At 30.5% G+C, this 23,019-nt stretch overlaps 2 protein-coding genes across 6 annotated transcripts in view; one reads left to right on the top strand and one right to left on the bottom strand.

Moving 5' to 3' along the window:
- Window positions 1-6,921: 6,921 nt before the first annotated feature.
- Window positions 6,922-20,705, bottom strand: LOC124359291 (transmembrane protein 256 homolog). 3 transcript variants are annotated; one of them, XM_046811910.1, is made up of 5 exons: window positions 20,420-20,705; window positions 20,215-20,289; window positions 17,013-17,199; window positions 10,905-11,023; window positions 6,922-7,206 (listed from the first exon to the last, which is right to left on the bottom strand). In XM_046811910.1, the coding sequence occupies exons 1-5, from the start codon at window positions 20,498-20,500 to the stop codon at window positions 7,063-7,065; spliced, it is 606 nt and encodes a 201-aa protein (XP_046667866.1). In that variant the 5' UTR covers window positions 20,501-20,705; the 3' UTR covers window positions 6,922-7,062. The 3 variants fall into 3 exon arrangements, with proteins under 3 accessions (XP_046667866.1, XP_046667868.1, XP_046667869.1); XM_046811912.1 differs by lacking the exon at window positions 20,215-20,289 and having other exon boundaries at window positions 20,420-20,699; XM_046811913.1 differs by lacking the exons at window positions 20,215-20,289; window positions 20,420-20,705 and adding an exon at window positions 19,690-19,843.
- A 1,722-nt stretch (window positions 20,706-22,427) lies between these two features.
- LOC124359290 (cryptochrome-1-like) overlaps window positions 22,428-23,019 on the top strand; it is a 77,857-nt gene continuing 77,265 nt past the window's right edge. The window contains exon 1 of one of the 3 annotated variants that reach the window (XM_046811909.1): window positions 22,428-22,531. The gene's annotated coding sequence lies outside the window, so the exon portion shown is untranslated. Of the gene's footprint in view, window positions 22,757-23,019 lie in introns of all 3 variants that reach the window. The other 2 variants (XR_006922140.1, XM_046811908.1) reach the window with 2 other exon arrangements.

The following is a 23,019-nucleotide window of genomic DNA, read 5'->3' as shown; positions in this document are numbered from 1 at the left end:
CACTTTTCCTTGTTCAGTTTAATCCCATGCCTCTCAGACCAATCATGGACTATGCTTAAGTCAGCATTCAAAATGGAAACTGCTGAGTCAGCTCTTCCGGCATCATATGAAACACACAGTTGAGCATCATCGGCGTATGAATACAAGCGACTATGTTGCAAGTCTTGTATAGTATAATGCAAAAAGTTACTAACTTTGAAACTACTGATTGCACCAGTAACATATTAAAACCATTTAATGAATTGGAAATACTATTGGACACTGTTTTAAAGCCCACCTTAATGAACAAAACAAAACCGTGAATTAGGTACATAAGGTATTCAAAACTGGTTAGCTTTCTTAACATCTGTGTGAAATGGCACTTTACAGTAACCTAAGGGGGAAATGGTGGAATGGACATAACATGCTTGTAAGAGCATTCTTTATCAGAAAACAGTCCAAAAAGAACAAGACTTCTATTATGCAAAACCTATTACAAACGATTATTTTAAATGTTGCTTGAATGTAGAAAGGCTTTTTCACTCTTCTCAAGCCTACATAAGTATATATTTTCCTGACACATAGCTTGAACAGCATACTTTGGACTTTGGAGGCCCATATCAGATATTGCATGGGGAGGAATATCTCTAAGGCAAATATGTAGTTTTGATTTTACAAAAACTGGCAATACGAATCATGGCAGTTGTTAACTTGTATATACGAGATGAAATCTTATACGCTGACAACAGAAATCTACAAAGAAATAACAATATCCAAACAAGACTTGTATACCACTGTGTGACTCGCCAATAGGTTGAAAAATTGAATGAAATGTATGGAAGATCACGCTAGAGAAGTATGAAAGTTGGATAGAGATGGTGGAGCCTGTTAAGGCAATAGTTGGAGCTACTGAAGATTACAGAGGATTAGTCAAAATGAAAGAAATATTGTGGAAGTAATAAAGTAACCATGTGTAAAAAAGGTTAACCTTTATTATAAATGGCCCTAGGAGTAGGTAAGAATTTAATCATAGTCGCAAGAATATTTATAAACATTTATTTACACAACAAATGTATAAAATACATAATGTAATAAAACTGAAAAATAAAATAAATTATAGTAACATTATAAAATACAACAATTAATTATAATGTATAGATAAAATGGATATTATTTAACACCTGATAAGGCTGAAATTAATTACTTACTTGAAATAAATGTTATTGTTTATTACTTGGAAAAACAGTATATAACTTCTAAAATTACAATTATCTACTATTTTACCACAACACATACACAGTGACCGATAAGGTCCTATATAGCAATCAATACATAAAAGATTATGTTATTCAGCAAAATATGTCATATGTAGATATGATTTGTTTTACAGTCTCCATATAACATTAATATCTTAATAATCTGTAGCACATTTAATTAATTTCCTTGTACAAAACATAGCATTAAAATATTGATATTGCTTGAATTGTCAAAATTGATTTTTTTTAGCATATACATGTCTCAGATCATTATATTCATTTCCCCCCTAAAATGTGGTCAAACCACTTTTATTAAATAGACAATAATTTATTTCACTTTGCATTTTAATTATGATTAAAATATTCAATATCACATTTTTTATTCTGTAACAATATTAGTGAGTACTGGAATGATTTATTAAATCTCATTTAAGAATGTTCCAGATACTTTGTTTCCTCAAAGTTACAATACAGCACATAGTTGCTCTGAATGACAGGGTAAGAATGCTTTATGCCAGGTAGTTTATTGGCAGAATGTAAACACTTTAAAAATTCATAAAACATATGACATCACTTAAGTGAGTTAAATGCTTAAAGAAGTTGATTGAAGGGCAAATTATAAAGAAAAATGTCTACCTTAAAAGTCAACTGTTCCTGATATGTTTAGGAAAACACAAGGCTAATGTTTTATAATAAGAATTAATTTTATCTCAACTATGAGTACTTTTTTCTTTCAGGAAAATTAAAAACTATACACAAAGTTCACAGTTTATTCCTGAAAAATAAAATATATATAACTTCTATCTTTTTATCATTTACTATGTACTATTTTGTCTAATTTCTATGAAAAAAGAAATTTGCCTAAAAATGTTTTTGTCAAATAAATATATTTTCCAAAAATGATACGATGAAAGGTTTGTGTAAATAAACTTGTAAGATATATTTGATGAATGTGCAATAAAAATTGCATATTAATCTAACAATGAATTCACATCAGTCCTTGCCAATGAGGGGGTTAAACATTTAGATTATATATGCTCTTCTTAGACAATATGTACTGCCAGAGAACTCATATTATGGTTACGTGTAATATGATTCTAAACATATTACAATTGTATTTTATACTATTACCTTGATACTGGTAAGTACTACTAAATTATGCTCTTCTTACACAATGTGTACTGTCAAAAAACTCTAGCAAATTTTATAGGCTGCTCAACCTGAATAAAATATAGCTGAATTATTCAATACAATCAAACTGATCTCTAAAGTTCAGATTCTACATTTAAGTGTTGGTTATTCAGTTTATCTGATCAGCAGTGCTTTAATTACTCACATGTTCAGAGTACAAGTTAGTCTCAATACAATCAAACTGATCTCTAAAGTTCAGATTCTACATTTAAGTGTTGGTTATTCAGTTTATCTGATCAGCAGTGCTTTAATTACTCACATGTTCAGAGTACAAGTTAGTCTCAATACAATCAAACTGATCTCTAAAGTTCAGATTCTACATTTAAGTGTTGGTTATTCAGTTTATCTGATCAGCAGTGCTTTAATTACTCACACGTTCAGAGTACAAGTTAGTCTCAATACAATCAAACTGATCTCTAAAGTTCAGATTCTACATTTAAGTGTTGGTTATTCAGTTTATCTGATCAGCAGTGCTTTAATTACTCACACGTTCAGAGTACAAGTTAGTCTCAATACAATCAAACTGATCTCTAAAGTTCAGATTCTACATTTAAGTGTTGGTTATTCAGTTTATCTGATCAGCAGTGCTTTAATTACTCACACGTTCAGAGTACAAGTTAGTCTCAATACAATCAAACTGATCTCTAAAGTTCAGATTCTACATTTAAGTGTTGGTTATTCAGTTTATCTGATCAGCAGTGCTTTAATTACTCACACGTTCAGAGTACAAGTTAGTCTCAATACAATCAAACTGATCTCTAAAGTTCAGATTCTACATTTAAGTGTTGGTTATTCAGTTTATCTGATCAGCAGTGCTTTAATTACTCACATGTTCAGAGTACAAGTTAGTCTCAATACAATCAAACTGATCTCTAAAGTTCAGATTCTACATTTAAGTGTTGGTTATTCAGTTTATCTGATCAGCAGTGCTTTAATTACTCACATGTTCAGAGTACAAGTTAGTCTCAATACAATCAAACTGATCTCTAAAGTTCAGATTCTACATTTAAGTGTTGGTTATTCAGTTTATCTGATCAGCAGTGCTTTAATTACTCACATGTTCAGAGTACAAGTTAGTCTCAATACAATCAAACTGATCTCTAAAGTTCAGATTCTACATTTAAGTGTTGGTTATTCAGTTTATCTGATCAGCAGTGCTTTAATTACTCACATGTTCAGAGTACAAGTTAGTCTCAATACAATCAAACTGATCTCTAAAGTTCAGATTCTACATTTAAGTGTTGGTTATTCAGTTTATCTGATCAGCAGTGCTTTAATTACTCACATGTTCAGAGTACAAGTTAGTCTCAATACAATCAAACTGATCTCTAAAGTTCAGATTCTACATTTAAGTGTTGGTTATTCAGTTTATCTGATCAGCAGTGCTTTAATTACTCACATGTTCAGAGTACAAGTTAGTCTCAATACAATCAAACTGATCTCTAAAGTTCAGATTCTACATTTAAGTGTTGGTTATTCAGTTTATCTGATCAGCAGTGCTTTAATTACTCACATGTTCAGAGTACAAGTTAGTCTCAATACAATCAAACTGATCTCTAAAGTTCAGATTCTACATTTAAGTGTTGGTTATTCAGTTTATCTGATCAGCAGTGCTTTAATTACTCACATGTTCAGAGTACAAGTTAGTCTCAATACAATCAAACTGATCTCTAAAGTTCAGATTCTACATTTAAGTGTTGGTTATTCAGTTTATCTGATCAGCAGTGCTTTAATTACTCACACGTTCAGAGTACAAGTTAGTCTCAATCACAATATATTTGCTTTTATTAATATTTACAAAAAGATCATTATAAACTGATACATTGTAGTATAAAAGGATTCGACTAGATGTAACAAATCTCTTGGTCTTATCACTTAATTGTACAAAGTAACTTTATCACATGTGTTGCTATTTCATATACTCTGTTTGTTTACAAATTTCTTTAGTCTGTGTTTTTCTCATTGTCACCATGGTTACTCATAATTATGAAGTAAAAACGTTGCATCTTTAATATTTAACCCAAAATCAATAGAGTTCATCCTTGGACCAAAAGAACCTCTAGAAGCTTTCTATTAAGAGTTATCACACAGATAGACAGATATCACGATTTTAAGACGGATCCACCCGTTCTTAAATGTACTGTAATTAAACAAACTATTAATAAATAAATCACTTTTATACGAGCTTATATATGTTTTATTTATATCCATTAGCATACAGCTTAGTTGTATATTAATTTTTACCTTTAACTTTACAAGAGAATATCCATATTTGGATTGTGTAGCAGAAATAATGAGGGTTATTTGTAGATAGCACTATCGTAATAAATATTATAAACTATATAATATACCATGATAATCATGTAAATCACATTTTACTATTTTGATGATTTTAAATGATATAATGTAAATGTTTAATACCATGTGAGTGTTTAGTGAATACAAGTAATTCATAGTAGTACTGTTTAATGTATTAACTGTACTTACAGTTTCTTTTTTTCTGACAGCATGCAACTAGAATGTTTTAGAACAAGACGTTTTTGCATTGTAAATCTATACTTATTAAACATTACATGATCAAAGAGTTTATTCACGTACATTTGATTTACATATAACATGCATACTCTTATAGGTAACACAGGCAAAGTACTCTATTGTTAAAATGCATGATCAAATAATATATGTTTATTTTTTAGACAGGGAATAATTTAAAGTAGAATAAGAACATACTAATGCACTAAATCAAAACTATATCAATAAAATCTATGTAAAAATCCCTTTTTAATCAATTTCACTAAGGGAAATAAAAAAGAAAAATTTAATTGATACTATTCAGTCTGTATTAAACGAAATAAAAATTTCAGGGGAAATAACTATTTAATTTAAAATTGTCTTTTCTGCTTGATTTCTCTGTTAACTGAGGCCACCCTAAGTAATTCAATTTGGTTTAGAAATTAACACTTTACACCTCATTTTGAGACATTATAAGATGGATCTAGATCTTAAGGTATATGGATCTCATGCAACCACTTTGGCTTTACAAGTTTGAACTGCAAGGATTCAAGAAGGTGCTCATTCAAAGGTTCAAAAAGGAATACAACTACAAGTGTGTCCTGCTCTATCAAACTAGCCCCATTTGAATAGGTTGTAAGAGCGATTTCATCTCCTTATAGCAAACAAGAGCAAATTCCTTATGATAAGTATATCAAGTTCTGTTAAAAAGTATTTATTCACATATAATCATGCTATAGTTTCACTGCACTGTAACATAATATAATAATGAGATTATGTTTTTATCATGTTTGCTAAATTAGTTTTATTTTATTACATATGTTTAATTCACATGTTACTTTGTATCAATCACCAGTTCTTAAAGTGGCTTAGTCTGCATTAGCTGTAAATTGAGAATGGAATAGATCATACATAGGTGCAGCTTTTGAGTAAGTTACAGCAGAATTAACAAGAGGATTTAAATGTATACTTCATTCCAATTATAAAAATGCAGAGTTATATTTAGTCTCAATAAAATACAAATTAGAGAACAGTTTAACATTCCACAACTATTTATATGTGTTGTATGGTTTCAACATAACAACAAAAATTGACAATTTGATTTTTAAACATGGTAAAGAAATGTGGCATTGAATTTTGATGACATCATAGTGTATAAGTTAAACATTTAAAAATTACAATTCCACGTAAAATTAATTTTTTTTTGTACACGTACAAGTTAGGTTGTTTCTGGAAATGCATAAATTGTATGAATATAATTTAAATAATAATTTACTATTATTAGAAATGTAGCCTGGAAAAGTGTTTGATATAAGTAAACAATAATAAACTTTATAACACTTTTGTAGATTTTATTTGTACAATGTACATTTTGGATTCATCATGAGGTACTTGTAGGTTAAGGTAAATTAATAAATAAATAATTGAAACCAGAGGTTGGAAACTACCTTGGAGCTAAATTTTTGTATTTAATTTATATGTGATAAATTTATATTAATAATATATGTATAATTTGATAGTCTATCAAATAATTTTTTTTATGTTTGTGTATGTATGGCCGGTGTTATTTAAATTTTTATAAAATGATTTGTTAATTTTGTGGCAATGTTTGCCAAGATAGTCTTATTGCATGTATTTGATATCTCTTTATTTTTATTTTCTTTCTTTGTGTGGTTCTTCAATAATATATCAATCATGCTCAGCTTGTATCCATTATTTTGGACGGTATTTAATTCTTTATCAAATCTTCAGTTTTCATTGGAATTTTGTGTAATCTATTGATTATTGATTTACTTAATAATTTACTTGTTACTGTCACAAGTTTGCTGCTATAGGTATATTAAAATATTGAAAATATAAAATTCCGATTAAAGTAAAACGTTAATTCTGACTTTATGGCCACACTTCTACAACCAAACTATTACTCATAATAATTGTATCATTAAGCATATTTTTCATATGTGTAAGTGATCCATGCACTATATCCATACTTCAAATTTTTTATTTTAAGCCCAATTAATGCTTCTCTCATAAGAGACTGTTAAAACTAAACTAATCACTGTACAAAATAGTCCTTGTGCTATGCTAGAATATCACAAAATAAGACAACTGTTACAGAGCTAATCTACAACGCCAGTGCCAACCACCCAAGAATGAAACATATTCCTCCAATTGGGGTGATTTTATTGAAACTTCTATCCCCTGTCAATGCCAGGTAGTAGCATGTCCCAGAAAACATTGCAATGCCGAGCATGAAGAATGTCCCACTCTGAAAAATATAGAAAGTTAAACGACAATTACATTTTAGTACAGTGATTTGTGTCAACTACTACACAGTATTTGGACATAAAGTAATCATATTCTACTGAATGTGAGATTAATATTGTCACTACAGTCCAATGAGGACTAGAGTACAGAAACCTGACTCCCTATAGAAAACCCAATAACATGAGGAACACAGAAAATAAAATAAACATGTTGTGATTGTTTCAAATAGAGCTACAAATATCATTTAAGGATTTTTGAATGCTAATTTATTTTATAATGCAGAAAATATAAAATCCATATCTGCTTTAAACACACACAGGCTCCACAGGCTAACTTACACACATTTTTTAAGGTTCTAGCTAGATGGTGCCCAGTATTGAATTGAATCAAAAATTGAATTGAATTGAATCATAATTTTATTTCCAAAAAATATTTACATGAATGCAAATTTACTATTTAATTTATATTGTCTTGTTACTATACTAGTTAAATGTTTACATAACAACATTATAAATAAAAATATAATACACATCAATTTAAAGTGGCCTAGGAAATGAGTAGTAGCTAATATGTTAAATACATTAACACTTTCATTGCCAACAATGTCAGTTGACGTCAAGCTTAGAATTCTGTAGACTTCTGACAACGTCGGACTGTAGTCTTTTGACGGCGCCGACTTTTACTGTAATAAAAATGCATTTAAACGTATTTGGTCTTCGGCATTGATATTCATTCGCTATTTCCATGTTTTTATTTATTTCTCTATGCATTATGATATATAAAATGTTGTTGGCACTCATCTGGAATATCGGAAAAAGTTATTTGTTTAGAACTCATAGTCATGTCAGCAGTTTGTTGTTGTTCTGCTAATTTCTCGTCTACATTTTTATTGTTTTGCTTGCTATTACTTTAGTTTACAATGATTGTTTTTAATAAATACAATGAATCGTGACAGTATTGAAGACAATCTAGAAGAGTTACTCAGATTTACTAGTAACAGCTAAAGTGATGATTTATTCCAAGGTGACACAGATAATGATGCTGATTTTACTACCGATGGACTTGTTGACATTGTTTTTTTACTCAAATAAAAATACAATCAAAATAGTAATAAAAACGTATATTTTTGTGCATTATAAATAATTGGTTTATTAAAGAATTGTATAGTTTATTGATTATTTTTAGCTTCTGATGAAGATTTTGATGATGGCCTTCGAACAAGTGGGTTAGGCCTCCACACTAAAAAAATATTTAAACTTAAGTGGATTTCAATTGAAAATATGTTTAGCTATAGTGACAGTAATTACAATGCTAAATACAGCAAATAATAATGAGAAATATATTTATTTACATTAAAACATAAAACCAATATTTAACCCTTTTAATGCCAGACATTTTTTCAGTGACCATTCGAAAAATGCCAACCTGTTTTCAAAAAGTACATGCGAAGAATGCCAGGCCCTTTTTCCATAATTTGACAACTATTTTTAAAAAATGTATAACTTTTTTATTTATTGAAGGAAATTATCCATTGAGGTGTTGTTTTTTATGTCATAATGTGAAGTGTTTGAAACAAATGAGTATTAAAATTTTTACAAATTTATATAATTTATATTTGTAAAAAACAAAAAATAAAAAAACAAAAACTTAAAAAAAAAATTAGTTTGAACATATAAAGGTACCTTTTTTATTAGCCTTAACTAAAAAGTAGTTACTGGCAATTGTACTATATTTAATTGTTAACACACACGCCAAATTTGAAGAACTTGCCTTGAAAAATAGTGAAGTTACAGCGTTTTATTGAAAACCTTGTAAAGTCCACATTTTACAGTAAAATTCAGTAAGACATATTTTGGTCAGTTTCATTCAAAATCACTTTATTTACACGTGTTGTTTAGCCCAATGTATAAAATTGTTTGTTGAAATAATAAAGAAAGTAGTTTACATAAAATTAAAATTAATTATTTACAATATAGGGTACATAATTTAAAATTTTTTTAACACTTGTGTTTGCCGAAGCACAAAGTATGAATCCCCCTCTTTTAGTCATGGTCAAATCTATTTACAATAATCACAAAACTAATAATAATATAAGCAAACTGAAATAAACAAAAGAAAAGCACAAATAATTCCCATTAAAACATAACCTAGCAACAACGTATTACCACAGAAACCAGACGCTCATTGAATGATTGGACGTAAATGAGGTTGAAAACAGCTGATAACGTCATCACATGTTGAGTTTTGTAAATAGTAGTAGTGTCTAGATACAGTATGCAAAGTTTAGTGGCATTTAGTCAATAATTAAAACTACAATATAACAAAAACCGGACGAGCGCCCCCAGCGCACGTCGGCATTTTTCGTAAAACCTAATGACGTGCGCTCGTGGCGCACGTCGGCATTTCTCGAATAAAACAGTGACGAGCGCTCGCGGCGCACGTCGGCATTAAAAGGGTTAATACTTTTATTATTTTGTGAGGCCTTTTGATATCAAGGATATTTTCTTCAGACACATCACAAAATTATATTATATATAAAAAGATATCCTTGATATCAAAAGGCCTCACAAAATAATAAAAGTATTAAATATTGGTTTTATGTTTTAATGTAAGTAAGTTATCAGTACCAATATAAGCTCTATCTACAACAAATATATTTATGTTATAGACTAGTAAATAGTGATGTTTTGGGTCAACTTTTTATTTTTTACAAAAACATTGTTTTTCTAAGTTTAAAAACAATACTTTCGGTTTGAAAATATTTATACATGAGCACTTATGTAGAAAGAGGATGAACTCAGCTTTAAGAAAAATGTAAGTCCCATGGTTTTTTTATAATTGGTTATTGATTTAAAAATCATTAAAACGGGCAGTAGTGTAAGAAAGTTGTCAAATTAGGAGGCAGCAGTGAAAGTGTTAAATAGGTTAATGCACCCACCTATAATTATATAAACCAATATGGTTTTCATAACAAGTGGCAACTATGACTACCAGAGTTAATTTTAAATTTATTATATAGTTCTTGCTAGTTTAGTAAAATCAAAATTAATATTCCAACATAAAATTGTTATAAACAAGTAAATGTATGTATGTATTACAATAGTTTTGTTATTATATAATAAACACTAATTGAAAAATAAGTACATACTAACTAAATTATAAAGAAAAACTTATTCCTATAATGATTGCTTAGTGTATAAAACACTCTGGAGCGCTATCTGGTAAGTGTAATATTGTAATTTATGTTTATATGCCTCTATTTATTGTATCTATCTATGAATACATAAATAAAGATAACTGACTATCATTGATTACTAAAGATTATGATAATTTATTGCACAGTATCAACATACATGCATAGTGAATATTTAAACATTCTAGTTTAATTGGGTCTCAATATAGACAAGACAGACCTTTAGAACATTTAAGATAGTAACTTTGGTACACCCAGCTATAGTTATTATTGTTTCAAGCACTCTTTAATTTAAAATCATTATAGGAATAGTAAATTGCATTTCTGTTTTTAAATAAGTAGACTTAATGAGATAGATTTTATTACACATCCTAAACCATGTAGGATACAAATAATACTCAGCAGGAGTATTCCACTAATTGATTATCAGAGACATATGACACAGCCATTTAACAAAATGTCTGAATGAACAAAAACATTCTAATTCATAAAAACTGAATACCAACCGTTTTTGGGTATCGACAAAGAGGAACACCCAACATTGCCAGGGAGTGAATAAAATGGTACTTGTTTGCACGTTCAAATACCTCTTTCAGCTCAATTTTGTCATCTTTCGGGAAGGTTGCTGTAAAAACAAAAATGAATAAATCCACAAAAATATACATAGGGTGTTATGAGAATACAAACCAGGCACACAGTTTACACCCATCAGGATGATGTTTTTCATCATTTTGTTTTTCATCAGAAGTGGAAGGTCCAACATTTTTACAAAAAAATGTTTTAATTTTTATTTTTACCTCATTCACATTTTTTAGTAAAGTGCGAATAATTTCAAATCATAAAAATGTAAAAACGAATTTATTATCCGGATGGATAAAATGGATTAAGTAGCAGGAGAGAATTTTTTCTCAAAATCCCTACAAAGCCCTTTAAGTTGATGAAGAAAAAATCCTGATGACATATCTGAGGAAATCGCTGCTAAGTCTGTGAAAAGCCAAACATGAAAAACTGCTTATTATTTTAGTCGTGGGAGAGACTTGGCATAATTTTATAAATAACTTACGAGAAACATATGAAGCAGTAGGTTTTGTTAAACTAGGTGGGTGAGCAAGGCAAGGATATAAAACATATTGATGAAGTAGTAAATTTTGTTAAACTAGGTGGGTGAGCAAGCCAAGGATATAAAACATTTTGAAAGTGAAAATCTTGATGAAAATGATGCTCTGGTAATATTCTATGGATAAAACGATACAGCTAGAAATAAAGCCAATGACATCATTGAAAGTATATCAGCAACCCTTCATAATATATATATATATATATATATATATATATATATATATATATATATATATTATGAAGGGTTGCTATATATATATATATATATATATATATATATATATATATGAAGGGTCCATATATACACATATAGCGTGTGACATTATATATATATATATATATATATATATATATATATATATATATATATACATAAACAAGTACCATATAAGCAATCTGCCAAATAGATATGATCTATCATATTGATAATGTGTTAAAAATCAAGTGAAGTAAACCAACCAATGTCTACAAGAACTCAGTGGGAAATATAACAATGTCACCTTGGTAGAGGCAAGTAAAGCTACAAACGTCAGGGTCTTCATTATAACTTTAGAGGAAAGAGATAGATGGCTAGCAGAAATGATGGCAAGTGGAGGCATTGGTCACTAAGAGGAAGCCAGGACGCCCAGTTAAAATACATGATGAGCTACCTTCCCCACCAGGCACAATGTCACTTTCAAGTAACTCCTCTCTTTAAATACCGGACTAACACCCATAAAACTTGCAAATACAACATTTAGTATCTACCATTGTTAATGTCCAGTCAACTAGAAATAAGCTGAATTTAATAGATGTATTTTTAAATAACTTAAATTGTGACAGTTTAACATTTAATGCGCAACGGTTATATGAGGAAGAATTTACACACACATAAATAATTACAACACCAGAAATAGTGACAGTTTTGTTATAGATTGAGCAAAGTTCATAAAGTTTTGTTTCTGAAAATTTACAATAAGTTAAAATTTGCAATTGCCTCTTATTCCAGCAGAAATGTAATATAAGTTATTTTATATATGGTTGATACAAAATCCTTTTTATAGTATTGAGGAGTGTTTGAACTGTAACAATGTTAGCTTTTACTCAATTTACTCAAGTATCTAATGTTTTCATCTGGTATGTCATTAAATTACTGTTTATATTACCACAATATATTTTATTTTAAACTTTAGCATACATTTTTCTATATTGTTAAATATGTATATTACTGGAGTTACATGTCACATGTTTAATAGTTGTGTGATCCTCTTAAGAGTTTAATAGGCCATAATTAATGTAATGTATGGGAATTTCTTGTTATAGACAGGGTATACGTAAGGCTGTTTCTAGTAATTGAACATATTTGCACACCATTTTTGTCTTTGTTTCAAGTTTGTTTTTGACGATAGAAGGATTGTGAAGGAAATAGGATTTTTCAAGGAACACAAGAAAGAGTCTAACAGAAAAGTAGAAAATTTCACACCATTGTTGGTCCGAAGACCATCATATGAATTGGGATGAAGCCTACATTATACATCGGGAACCTTATTTCTTTAAAAGGAAACTAATCGAGGCTACATATATTAAATTGGCCAACCAATTAGTCAACCATCAGTCGAGATTAGGCCGCTTTTCTGAAAAATGAACTAAAAAGAAAACCAAAAGTATCAAACAGATTAGATATTTGTAATAAACCAATGTGGAGTCACAGGATGATTTTAAGAAGTTCATCTAGCATAAATCAATAATAAAAAAAGGCCCACTCCTGTTCCCTTCTTTTTTTGCTGCCATCTTGTTTCTATCGTGGTGATTGTCATTTACTATATTGGCCTCTGGTCAGTCATAGGTAGTTGGTCAGCGAATGCAGACATATTGTGACCTGTATTCTGTAGCTCAGTTTTAATAATTAGTGAAAATGACACACAATATGGTGGTTGTGATTCCTGACTTACACATGTCACACCGCTCTGGTATGACTTGTTAATTTTAACCTAGTTTGTAATTATGTGTTAGGTTAGTTATTTACATAATTGAGATTAGATTGCTGATCTCGAAACATAGTGTTACTGTTTTTTTGTTTTACCCAACAATGGTAAATGTCCAGAAAAATCCTGTTCCATTCACATTTTTGTCTTTTATATTTTTTAGTGTTTTATAAATTATGTAGGCCTTTAAGTAGGTTTTTGTGTTCAAGTTGTGAATCTTTTTTCTTCTTCTAATAATTTCACGAGCATACTTGTTACACATATATCTTAATTATTTATGGTCTATGTAATCTAGTCTTAGTTGTAGTTTTCTTGGCAGAACAGTGAAATGTTGATTTTAATGACATTGTCAATACCTATGTGTGTTTGATGGCAAATAAATCATTATTATATTAAATATTATTAATCCTATGGAAATAAATAGACCTAATTTTAAAAATCCTGAGTTTTATGTCCATGTTTAATTATGTAATTTACAGTAGATTATTGAAGGAATGTCATTTTAATTTATAGAAAACCACAAAGTAAAAAATATGTTAAGTGTACGTTAAAGCGTAGCTTTGTCCCTATGTGTGAGGTGTAAATCAATGAATGTATTACTGTATGGAACTGAGTGGTGGATGATAGGAAGGGGTGAGTATGAATGGGAGAGCGGTGAACAACTGATGTCACAGAGGCGCATAATTACTAAATACAATTATTATTAATGCATGTAATAATATATATGTGTTTGTTTGTTAAATGAAAATTAATAAAAATTACCTCTTAGTTATGTGAACATTAAGTTAAAACATTATTTTGGGTGACCTGTACTAGATAATACTAATACATTTCCGATATATTGGAAGTTGGGTCTCCAAAGGGTTACGGAAACTGAACCTTCTCAATCCAAAATAATGCACTTAAAGTTAATAATATTGTTAAATAACATTTAGGCATTGTTTTCTCAAATTATTCATGGTGATTTCTAAAATAATGTTACGAGAATGTGGAAGAATGTTCTAGATTAACAAGTCAACCTGCTATAAAGGGAAACATGACCAAACTATCGAGACCCCGACAACAACAAAAGGGATAATAGGTGAATAACGCTGTTGGAAAGCGTTTCTTTGATCCGGTCATCCCCACCCTTCCGTAAATAAGTCCTTCATGGTGGGTGGCCCTTCTCCACTTCTATAGTAGGTTCTGGAATTTGAATGCTGTTGTATGTTATTTGGAAGCGACAATAACTTTATAAGGAGCTGAAGCAACGCAGAGAGCCAGTGGAGTTTCAGAAACGAACTTGTGAACAGAACTGGTGGTAATCCCCATGATCATGACAGATGGATTTTTGTTAATTATTAATAATTATTGACTGTGTCAGTGTTAAATAGACTTGTGTGTAACTAAATAGACTAATTTAGTTAATGGGGGATTGTGACAGAATAAATTAGTGACAGTGAGTTTTGTACGCAAGTAGTTTATTTAAAGCCAGCCTAGTTTCAAGCAGATATTATAACTAGATTTACAATGTAAGGCTAATAAATATTTAGTGGATTCAATATTTGTCAAGTGTTTCATTCAAGCAAACCCGAAACAATAAAAATTAGCTAGTAAATTTGTTGATGTTATCAATAAATTATATGTAAGATATTTAAATATTTTTTTCTTAAAAAACTCAATTTTAAACCCTTTGGATGCCAACGTACCGGTATTACGGCCGTCGGCTACTCAACTGAAAATCGCCAACGGCCGTAATATAGGTACGTCACGTTTTTCACCTGTAATTTTCTTATAGTTCATATTATTGCCGCGAAATTTTGACTAATCGATAGTCGATTAGTTGCTTTGCAACCACAAAGTAGTTAATTCGTTTATGGACTGTTTGTTTGGTCGTATTTGAGCTTCGCAGCTGTTGAATTGTTTGGTCGAGATTTAGGTTACGTTCGTGTTGCTGTGCGTTGTTTACGTTTGTAATTCTCTCATTACTTTTGTTGTTAGGGCATTTTTACTATGCCCCTTTTATTAGATTCATTGGTACTTTGGGATTATACAGACCACACCTAGACATGAATCGTTATTTGACATTTAGCTTCAACTGATTAATAGATTAACGTAGAACAATATTTCGTCGATATAAAACAGGAATTGTCTTATCGCAAACCCCTCCCCATCCTCAGACAGTTGACATTTAGCTTCTACTGATTACTAGATTAGCGTAGAACAATATTTCGTCAGTATAAAACAGGAATTGTCTTATCGCAAACCCCTCCCCATCCTCAGACAGAGGTCAAAGTCGAGCGGTGTAGTAGATAACGTGATTGCAGAGTCTCGCCGCCCGTTCGCTTTGTTGTACTTTCGTATTTTACCCCTACATTTCTCCAAACACAAAAATTCAACAAAAACAAACATTACCAAACAAAAACTAAACTCTTTATTGAAAAAAAAACACACAAAACTTGTCATTATTCTTGATCAAACTCCGCCACCCAAAATGCGAGTGCCTCCGGCCGAAGGTGCTTCCGAAGCTCGCGCTGATGTCAACGAAAGAAAAACATCCCTCGAGATAGTATCTATCAGTAAATATAATTCTAGAGGGGCTGATCAGAAATATAAATTGAATTGTAATGGAAAGGCAATTATGTACCGTGCAAAAAACTTAAATAATCATGTGATGCCGCGCGGCCTGCCGTAATCGAGATTCTCGAGAAAGATAAGATAACAGCGACCACAATACGTGGAAATGCTTGTTGATTGATGGAATGTTACTTCTGTTACTCAAATACATCGTTTTATAATGTTCTAAGTTCATTGAAAAAAGTTTAAGCGAATCTGACCTCATTAACAATTGATAATCTTTGTAAGTTTGTAATTTTGTAATTAAAAAGTTGTTTTTTTTCGTTCTACAATGTTTGTTTATAATATATCTATAAATTTATACTTTTGTGTTTTTCATAGTGGTGTGGTTGGTATAATCCCAAAGTACCGATTTGTATAGTGTCAAATATTGATTTGTGAATATAGTGTAACATTACATACAACGTCCATGCAAATTACAAAAACTGTGCCCGTGTCACATTTAGTGAAAAAAATCATAACTGTACTTCTATATAAGGTAGACTTTTGAAATTTTGTAATTAGGTTAAGGGTTAGATATAGTTTACTAGGATATAACAGGAAATCAGCATACATTTTCTTTTAAACCACTTATTTGTGCTAAAAAAAATGTTTTTTGGAAATTTTAATTTTTTTTTTCTTAATTTTTAACTTTTTTATAAGTTTAAATTACATTTATGCAACTAAAATTTACCAACAGAACAAGGGCATTTCATAAGCAAAATAATGGTAAAAAATCATCAATATCTGTTAAAAAATAAAAAAGTTATGATACATTTAGTGAAAGCTTGCAAAACTGCTGTAAATGCCCTTGGCGTTTCTGGGTAGTACTTTTGGAAAATGGGCTGGCATCCAAAGGGTTAAGAGATCATTTAAAAAATGAAATTATATTGGTTGAATGGAAACAAGGTTTCTGCTGAATATAATGTTACTTACAATGTGCTCCATACGCTCCGAGAGCCACTGCTGAAGCTCCAAGTATTCCTGCTAGTTTGACATAATAACCACCTGAGCTGGCCAGCTGCCACAGTGGTAACGGTTCCATCACAACTGTTGTTGGTGGCTGAGGTTTAGGCACAATCAAAGCAGTAAGATTTCCTAATGTATTCCCAAGAGCGTGAGTCTGAAACAAGAGAAAAAAACAATTAACTTACTAAAGACATTATAAAATAAAAGATTTTATGCTACAAATTTAAAAATCCTAAATCAAATAACGTTTTTTTTTAAATATAAGTGGTTTACTTCTAATATTTACTGATTAAATAATGTAATGATTTAATCATTAAATATTTGTGCGGTAATTCTAAGCAATATATGGGTCAACCTCGATTTTTCTCATATTACAATATAATGTTCCAATAGTCAATTAGAAAAGGAAATGACTAGAATTTCTTGCCGGAAAGCAGTTATAGGGAGCAGGCAACTCATATTACATTATAATGTTCCAATAGTCAATTAGAAAAGGAAATGACTAGAATTTCTTGCTGGAAAGCAGTTATAGGGAGCAGGCAACTGCGAGAATTACCTATTAGTGATCAGGGGCATTGACGTGATCTGGGCTTCAAATTTGGAACTACTCGAGTTAATTTTTTTTCTAAAAGAGCAAGCAGCGCGAAGCATCGTGCGTGATCTTCGTCTATACTGAATTGATTCAGGCCAAAGGAATGACACAGATTACTTTACCAGATTTTTATGGAGATTTTGTATTGGGCGGATTATATTGGTTTACTTTGCTTTCCAGCATGTAATTATGTGTTTAAAATTGTTTTACATACATTACCTACATTATATTGTAATATGTAATAACAATTTATAAAAAATTTTTAATAAAAAAAAGGATCACGCACGATGCCTGCCCGCTGCGCAGCGCTTCGCGCTGCTTGCTCTTTTAGAAAAAAAATTAACTCGAGTAGTTCCAAATTTGAAGCCCAGATCACGTCAGTGCCCCTGATCACTAATAGGTAACTCTAAGCAATATATGACCGTCTGGCAGTTGCCTGCTCCCTATAACTGCTTTCCGGCAAGAAATTCTAGTCATTTCCTTCTCTAATTGACTATTGGAACAATATATTGTAATATGAGAAAAATCGAGGTTGACCCATATATTGCTTAGAATTACCATTTGTGCCAACGTCCTGTTATAAAAACTATGCATTAAGTGCCAATGGCCTGTTTACCAGAAGTTCTAAAAACTATGCCAAAAATGCCAACCTCCAGTTAACCAGACATCATAAAAAAATCATTAAAAATTCAAAAATAAACATTTTATTAGAAACACTTTCTTATTTATACATAGACAAACCTCTCACAAGAGTAGAATTTGCTATTTCTCTTGTGGATGACCTTTCAAGGCAGTGACTTTTAGAACAAATATGTCTGACCTAACAAATATTACACCAAACCATCCTTCCAGAGGTCATAGAGGAAACAAATCCTGACATGATTTTTTTTTAATTGCTGATGATAGGGAGAACTGCTGTATTTGTAGTGCAGCCAGCACGTAGACTAGTGGGAAGACAAGAAAATCAAGAAACATCAATTTACAGAAAATGCAGAAAGGGTTTCTATCGGCCAGTGTTTTCCTCTTGATCACTGCTAAGATTTTGGTTTTTTTCTCTTTTTTTTGTGAATGTTATTTCACTTGAAAAAAATAGATAACTTTTACAGTGCATAACAATTTAGTTTTAATTGTGTGTTTATTAATTTTATCTGTATTTCCCTTCGATGTTATATAATAATCGTACAAAAAAGAATTACAATACCATAACAAAAATTAAACATAAAATAATAATTTAACAATAATATAAAAAAATTTTAAAACCAACTTTAGCCTACACATACATATCAGATACATTACAATATTTACAGCTTGCTCAGTAAGAATTGCGAGGGAGGCTTTACATAAGTGGCCTCACTTGTTACTCAATTGTTATTATCAAACGATTTGATATATGTATTATGAATCTTTTATATTGTATAATAAACGTACGTAACAGTAAGTACTTATAATACATTAAAAACAAGAATAATACATTAAAATGTAACAAATTTAAGAATGATATTACAAAATAACAAATCAAACTATGGCCTAAACACCAGAAAAACATTTCTAAGTTCTTCAACAATTAGTTACTTCTTGCTATTTATTGCTTACATTACAAATTACAATAACTAAGTTGAAATTATACTTATTTATTTCAATGGACAACCTTTAGGACAACAATGTTAAGTTTATATGATGCTAGTACAGGCAAACAAGAAGAAAGTTAGATAATAGGCTATATCGAATTGTTCAATAAAAACAACCGAATAACGAGTGTAGGCCGCTTATTAAAGCCTCCCCTAAGAAGAAGAATACAGATAATAGGCCTAGGACCAAACAATGTTCAAAATTATATGTTTCAAAATTGTAATATTGAATTATTCATTCGGATTTTGAGTTCCAGCCTCGGACTTAAGTCATATTTCCTAGTCTATATTTCATAAGCCTAATCTATTAAAATAGCAGCTCAAAAAATTGAATAAATGGATATTAAATAGATCTACTAATACTTTTCTAAGTAGCTTTTGATTAATAACACTTATATAGCTTAGGGTACGGTAGCCTACTTACCATAAAATGTATACATTCAGTAAAGGTCATCTCATTTTGGCCTTCATAATGTCTTGATGAATTCATTTTATTTAGTTAAGTACATAAACAAGGTTACCAATATTGTTTCTAATGATTTATTAAATAATTATTTTAACAAAATTTTCAGTTAGGTCTAAGCTTGTACTTAAATAATACTAAACAGTACCCAAAGCTATTTTAAAACAATTACATAACCATGAGCTATTAGAGTATTGTCTATAGTATTTTAGTTACATCTATATTTAGACATAGCCTAACCATAGAGCCAATATTTTACAAAAAAAGTATCAAAATAGGTCAATAGTAGCCTATAGTTTATATTTGTTATTCCAGCATTTAAAAAATATTTATTCTATTAGGGCTTTGATCTGACTTAAAATTGAAATATGGGGGAAACTTTTAGTTAACACATTAGTTATTATAAATATCTTATTAGTAATGCATGTATAGTACATTATGTAATAACTAAACGTACTTCGTCAATTATTACTCTCAAAATCTTACCTTGTTCTCAAGTTTCTTAAAAAATGAAGCTACTCTCAACATGATGTTTTTAAATGACTCCACAACTGTTATAGCCTGAATAAATTACAAGAATTATAATCATGGATATATCTTTAAAAATAGGCTGAATAGTACAGAAACAAAAACTCAAAGAAAACTAGCTCAAAACATAATTTATATGTAGGTAACTAGAAATGGTTCCTACCGTGAGCTTTACAATGTCTGCGGCACCACTTGATATTGGGTTATAAAACAATATATAATTTGCAGTTTCATTAATTCCCATCTCAGCTTTCTTAAACCGAAAGTTTTAAATAAATGATAAGTTACTTATAATTTAATACTCTGAAATCACAACCTCGATATTGTTTACGAATTGCCTTGACGACTTCAGACAACCAGCAGTAGCAGCAGACAAACAGTGTTAATTACAGTACCAATACGTCTAAAAAAATACAACTTCTTGCACTTTAGTGGTCTCGGGTAGACGATTGACATTAAACACATTAAAAGATTAAACCAAACGAAAAGAGAATGAAAATGCATACAGAAACAAATAAAATAGCTAGTACCATAGAGTAAAGAATGATGAATAGAAATCTCTATTAATATATTGGTCTCTAATCTAATTAAGTGCTCTAGAACAACTATGATCTTTACATCTCTACATAAGAACGTTTCATAATATAAATTTATCACTAACGGAAGACTTATCTAAGATGTATCAATGTTTAGTATTAATATTTTAAACCATCATCATTTAATCCAGAACATTGATTATGTATCAGTACATGATTGAATGAAACATTAAATTTTGAACCACAAATTATTCTTAATAGTCTCTTCTACAGCACAGAAAGCTTTATGACAGTATGAAAATTACCCTAATATAAGATGTTATATACGAGGTAGCTATGTACATAAGCATAGCAAATTCAGAGAAAGATCTCAATCGTTACACTGCCCTTTAAGGTTATTAGCATAAACAAACCCCTTGAAATTCGTACAGCAACTGCACAGTCGTCATGATTAGACCACTTCAAATCTAATTGGATATGTACCCTCATAAGTTTCCTACTTATTATCATAAGCCTTACTTCTTATTTCCTTTGTATAATATTAAGTTGAAACTCAAGAATCTTAGCTGCATTAAAGGAAAGTTTGTTAGCTGCGCACCAGTCTTAGGTATCGCAAAATTAGGGTATCATTAATCTCATCAGCTATTATGCTTTGCACACAAAGACCCGGATAATCAGCGAACAAACAGATATTTACGCATTTAGCTCTACAGTCATCTAGTCAGACCTTTACTTGAATTCTCTTTACCTGTTTGGAGCCCTTGCATGATTGGACAAATTGATAGACTTGAGAACGTTCAGAGGCGTTTCATTTGTCTGGTTGGTGTGCTGCTTGGTTTTGACTACCGCACTGCACCAATCTATGATCTACAACTTCTGTTGAACTTGATGCCACTTCATAAGAGACGAATTATCAATTATCTACTGTTGCTGAGGAAGCTAATCAACTCGAACACTAATGCTCCGAATCTACTTTGCAAGTTGAATCTCCGCACTTATCGTCACCTGCGCCAAACCCATCTGTTCGCGAAACGACAGTCTTCAACCCAGTACTTGTTTCACAGCACGTTTCCTCTCCTCAAACTTTTGGCCAATAACTTGCCGGATGACATTGATCTACTCCGAACAAGTGATGAATCCATTGAAAAAATTGTTGGACTGAAAAACACTTCACTAGTCTTATTTTTTTTCCTTCTTTGCTTCTATTTACATTCTCTAAAATCTGTTTGTAATAGTATAATTTATATAAGTTATATATTTGTACACGTTATTTATTTATTATTATCTTTAATATTTATTATAAATTATACATACTTTCGTACTTTTCTACGATCGTTAATATTTATCAAATTATACAAATTTTATTTATTGGTAATTATGTCTAAGATCCAGTTTCATGTTTGGCTTGACTCTTAGCTTGTAAGTAGTATTATTAGCCATCTTGTAATATGTATTATGTTTATAAATGTGAATTGGTCCTCGGCCGTTTAAATATAAAAAAAGTTTTTAAATAGTGTTCCTCTTTGCTCTGTCGTCATAGCCTTGAACACATTACTGTGTTTCCAATAATTTTGAGTGTTTTGATTATAGAAGTTGCGTCACTGTTTGACTGTATGACGTAATTTACAATCCATGTTTAAAAACGTGATATTCAACGTGACCGTAGGCTCAACCAATCACGTTGTAGGAGAGGATGGGAGTCACGTTGTAAGTGGTGTGTGGTTTTGGCTACATTATAAGTAAGTACTGAATAGTGGGTGATGTGTTGTTTTTAAAAGTGTTTCACAAAATTTAACTTTGAAACTGTTGTATGGAATACTATGTGATAGAACTAAGTGTCAAACTTCCAAACTAATTTAGTAAGGGACATTAAAACTGTAAAATTGTTTTCCTGTGCCCTTGTGGTAGACCTTTATATAGACCTAAAGAAGTTTATGAATAATTGTCATATCATTAAAATAAAGGTAAGTTATTGAGTGATATGTCATTTTCCTTTTCCTTATAGAAATTGGGTACCAGTAAGATTAAACGCCGGGGCGGCAAATCACGAATTTGACGTTACCAACGTATTCTGCTCACCCTCCTGAACAAAAAATATATATAGTACTAGGGGGTGCAAATGACAAATAACATGATTTTAGGGAGTATATTGATAAGTGGTAAAGTTTCTAATGTTTTAATGTTCAGTTTGTGTGCTGTGTCTGGATAATCTGTTTTACTTGAATAT

This window comes from Homalodisca vitripennis, chromosome 4 (assembly GCF_021130785.1).
Source record: "Homalodisca vitripennis isolate AUS2020 chromosome 4, UT_GWSS_2.1, whole genome shotgun sequence".
Lineage (NCBI taxonomy): Eukaryota > Metazoa > Arthropoda > Insecta > Hemiptera > Cicadellidae > Homalodisca > Homalodisca vitripennis.
This window is presented reverse-complemented; position numbering and strand designations above follow the sequence as displayed.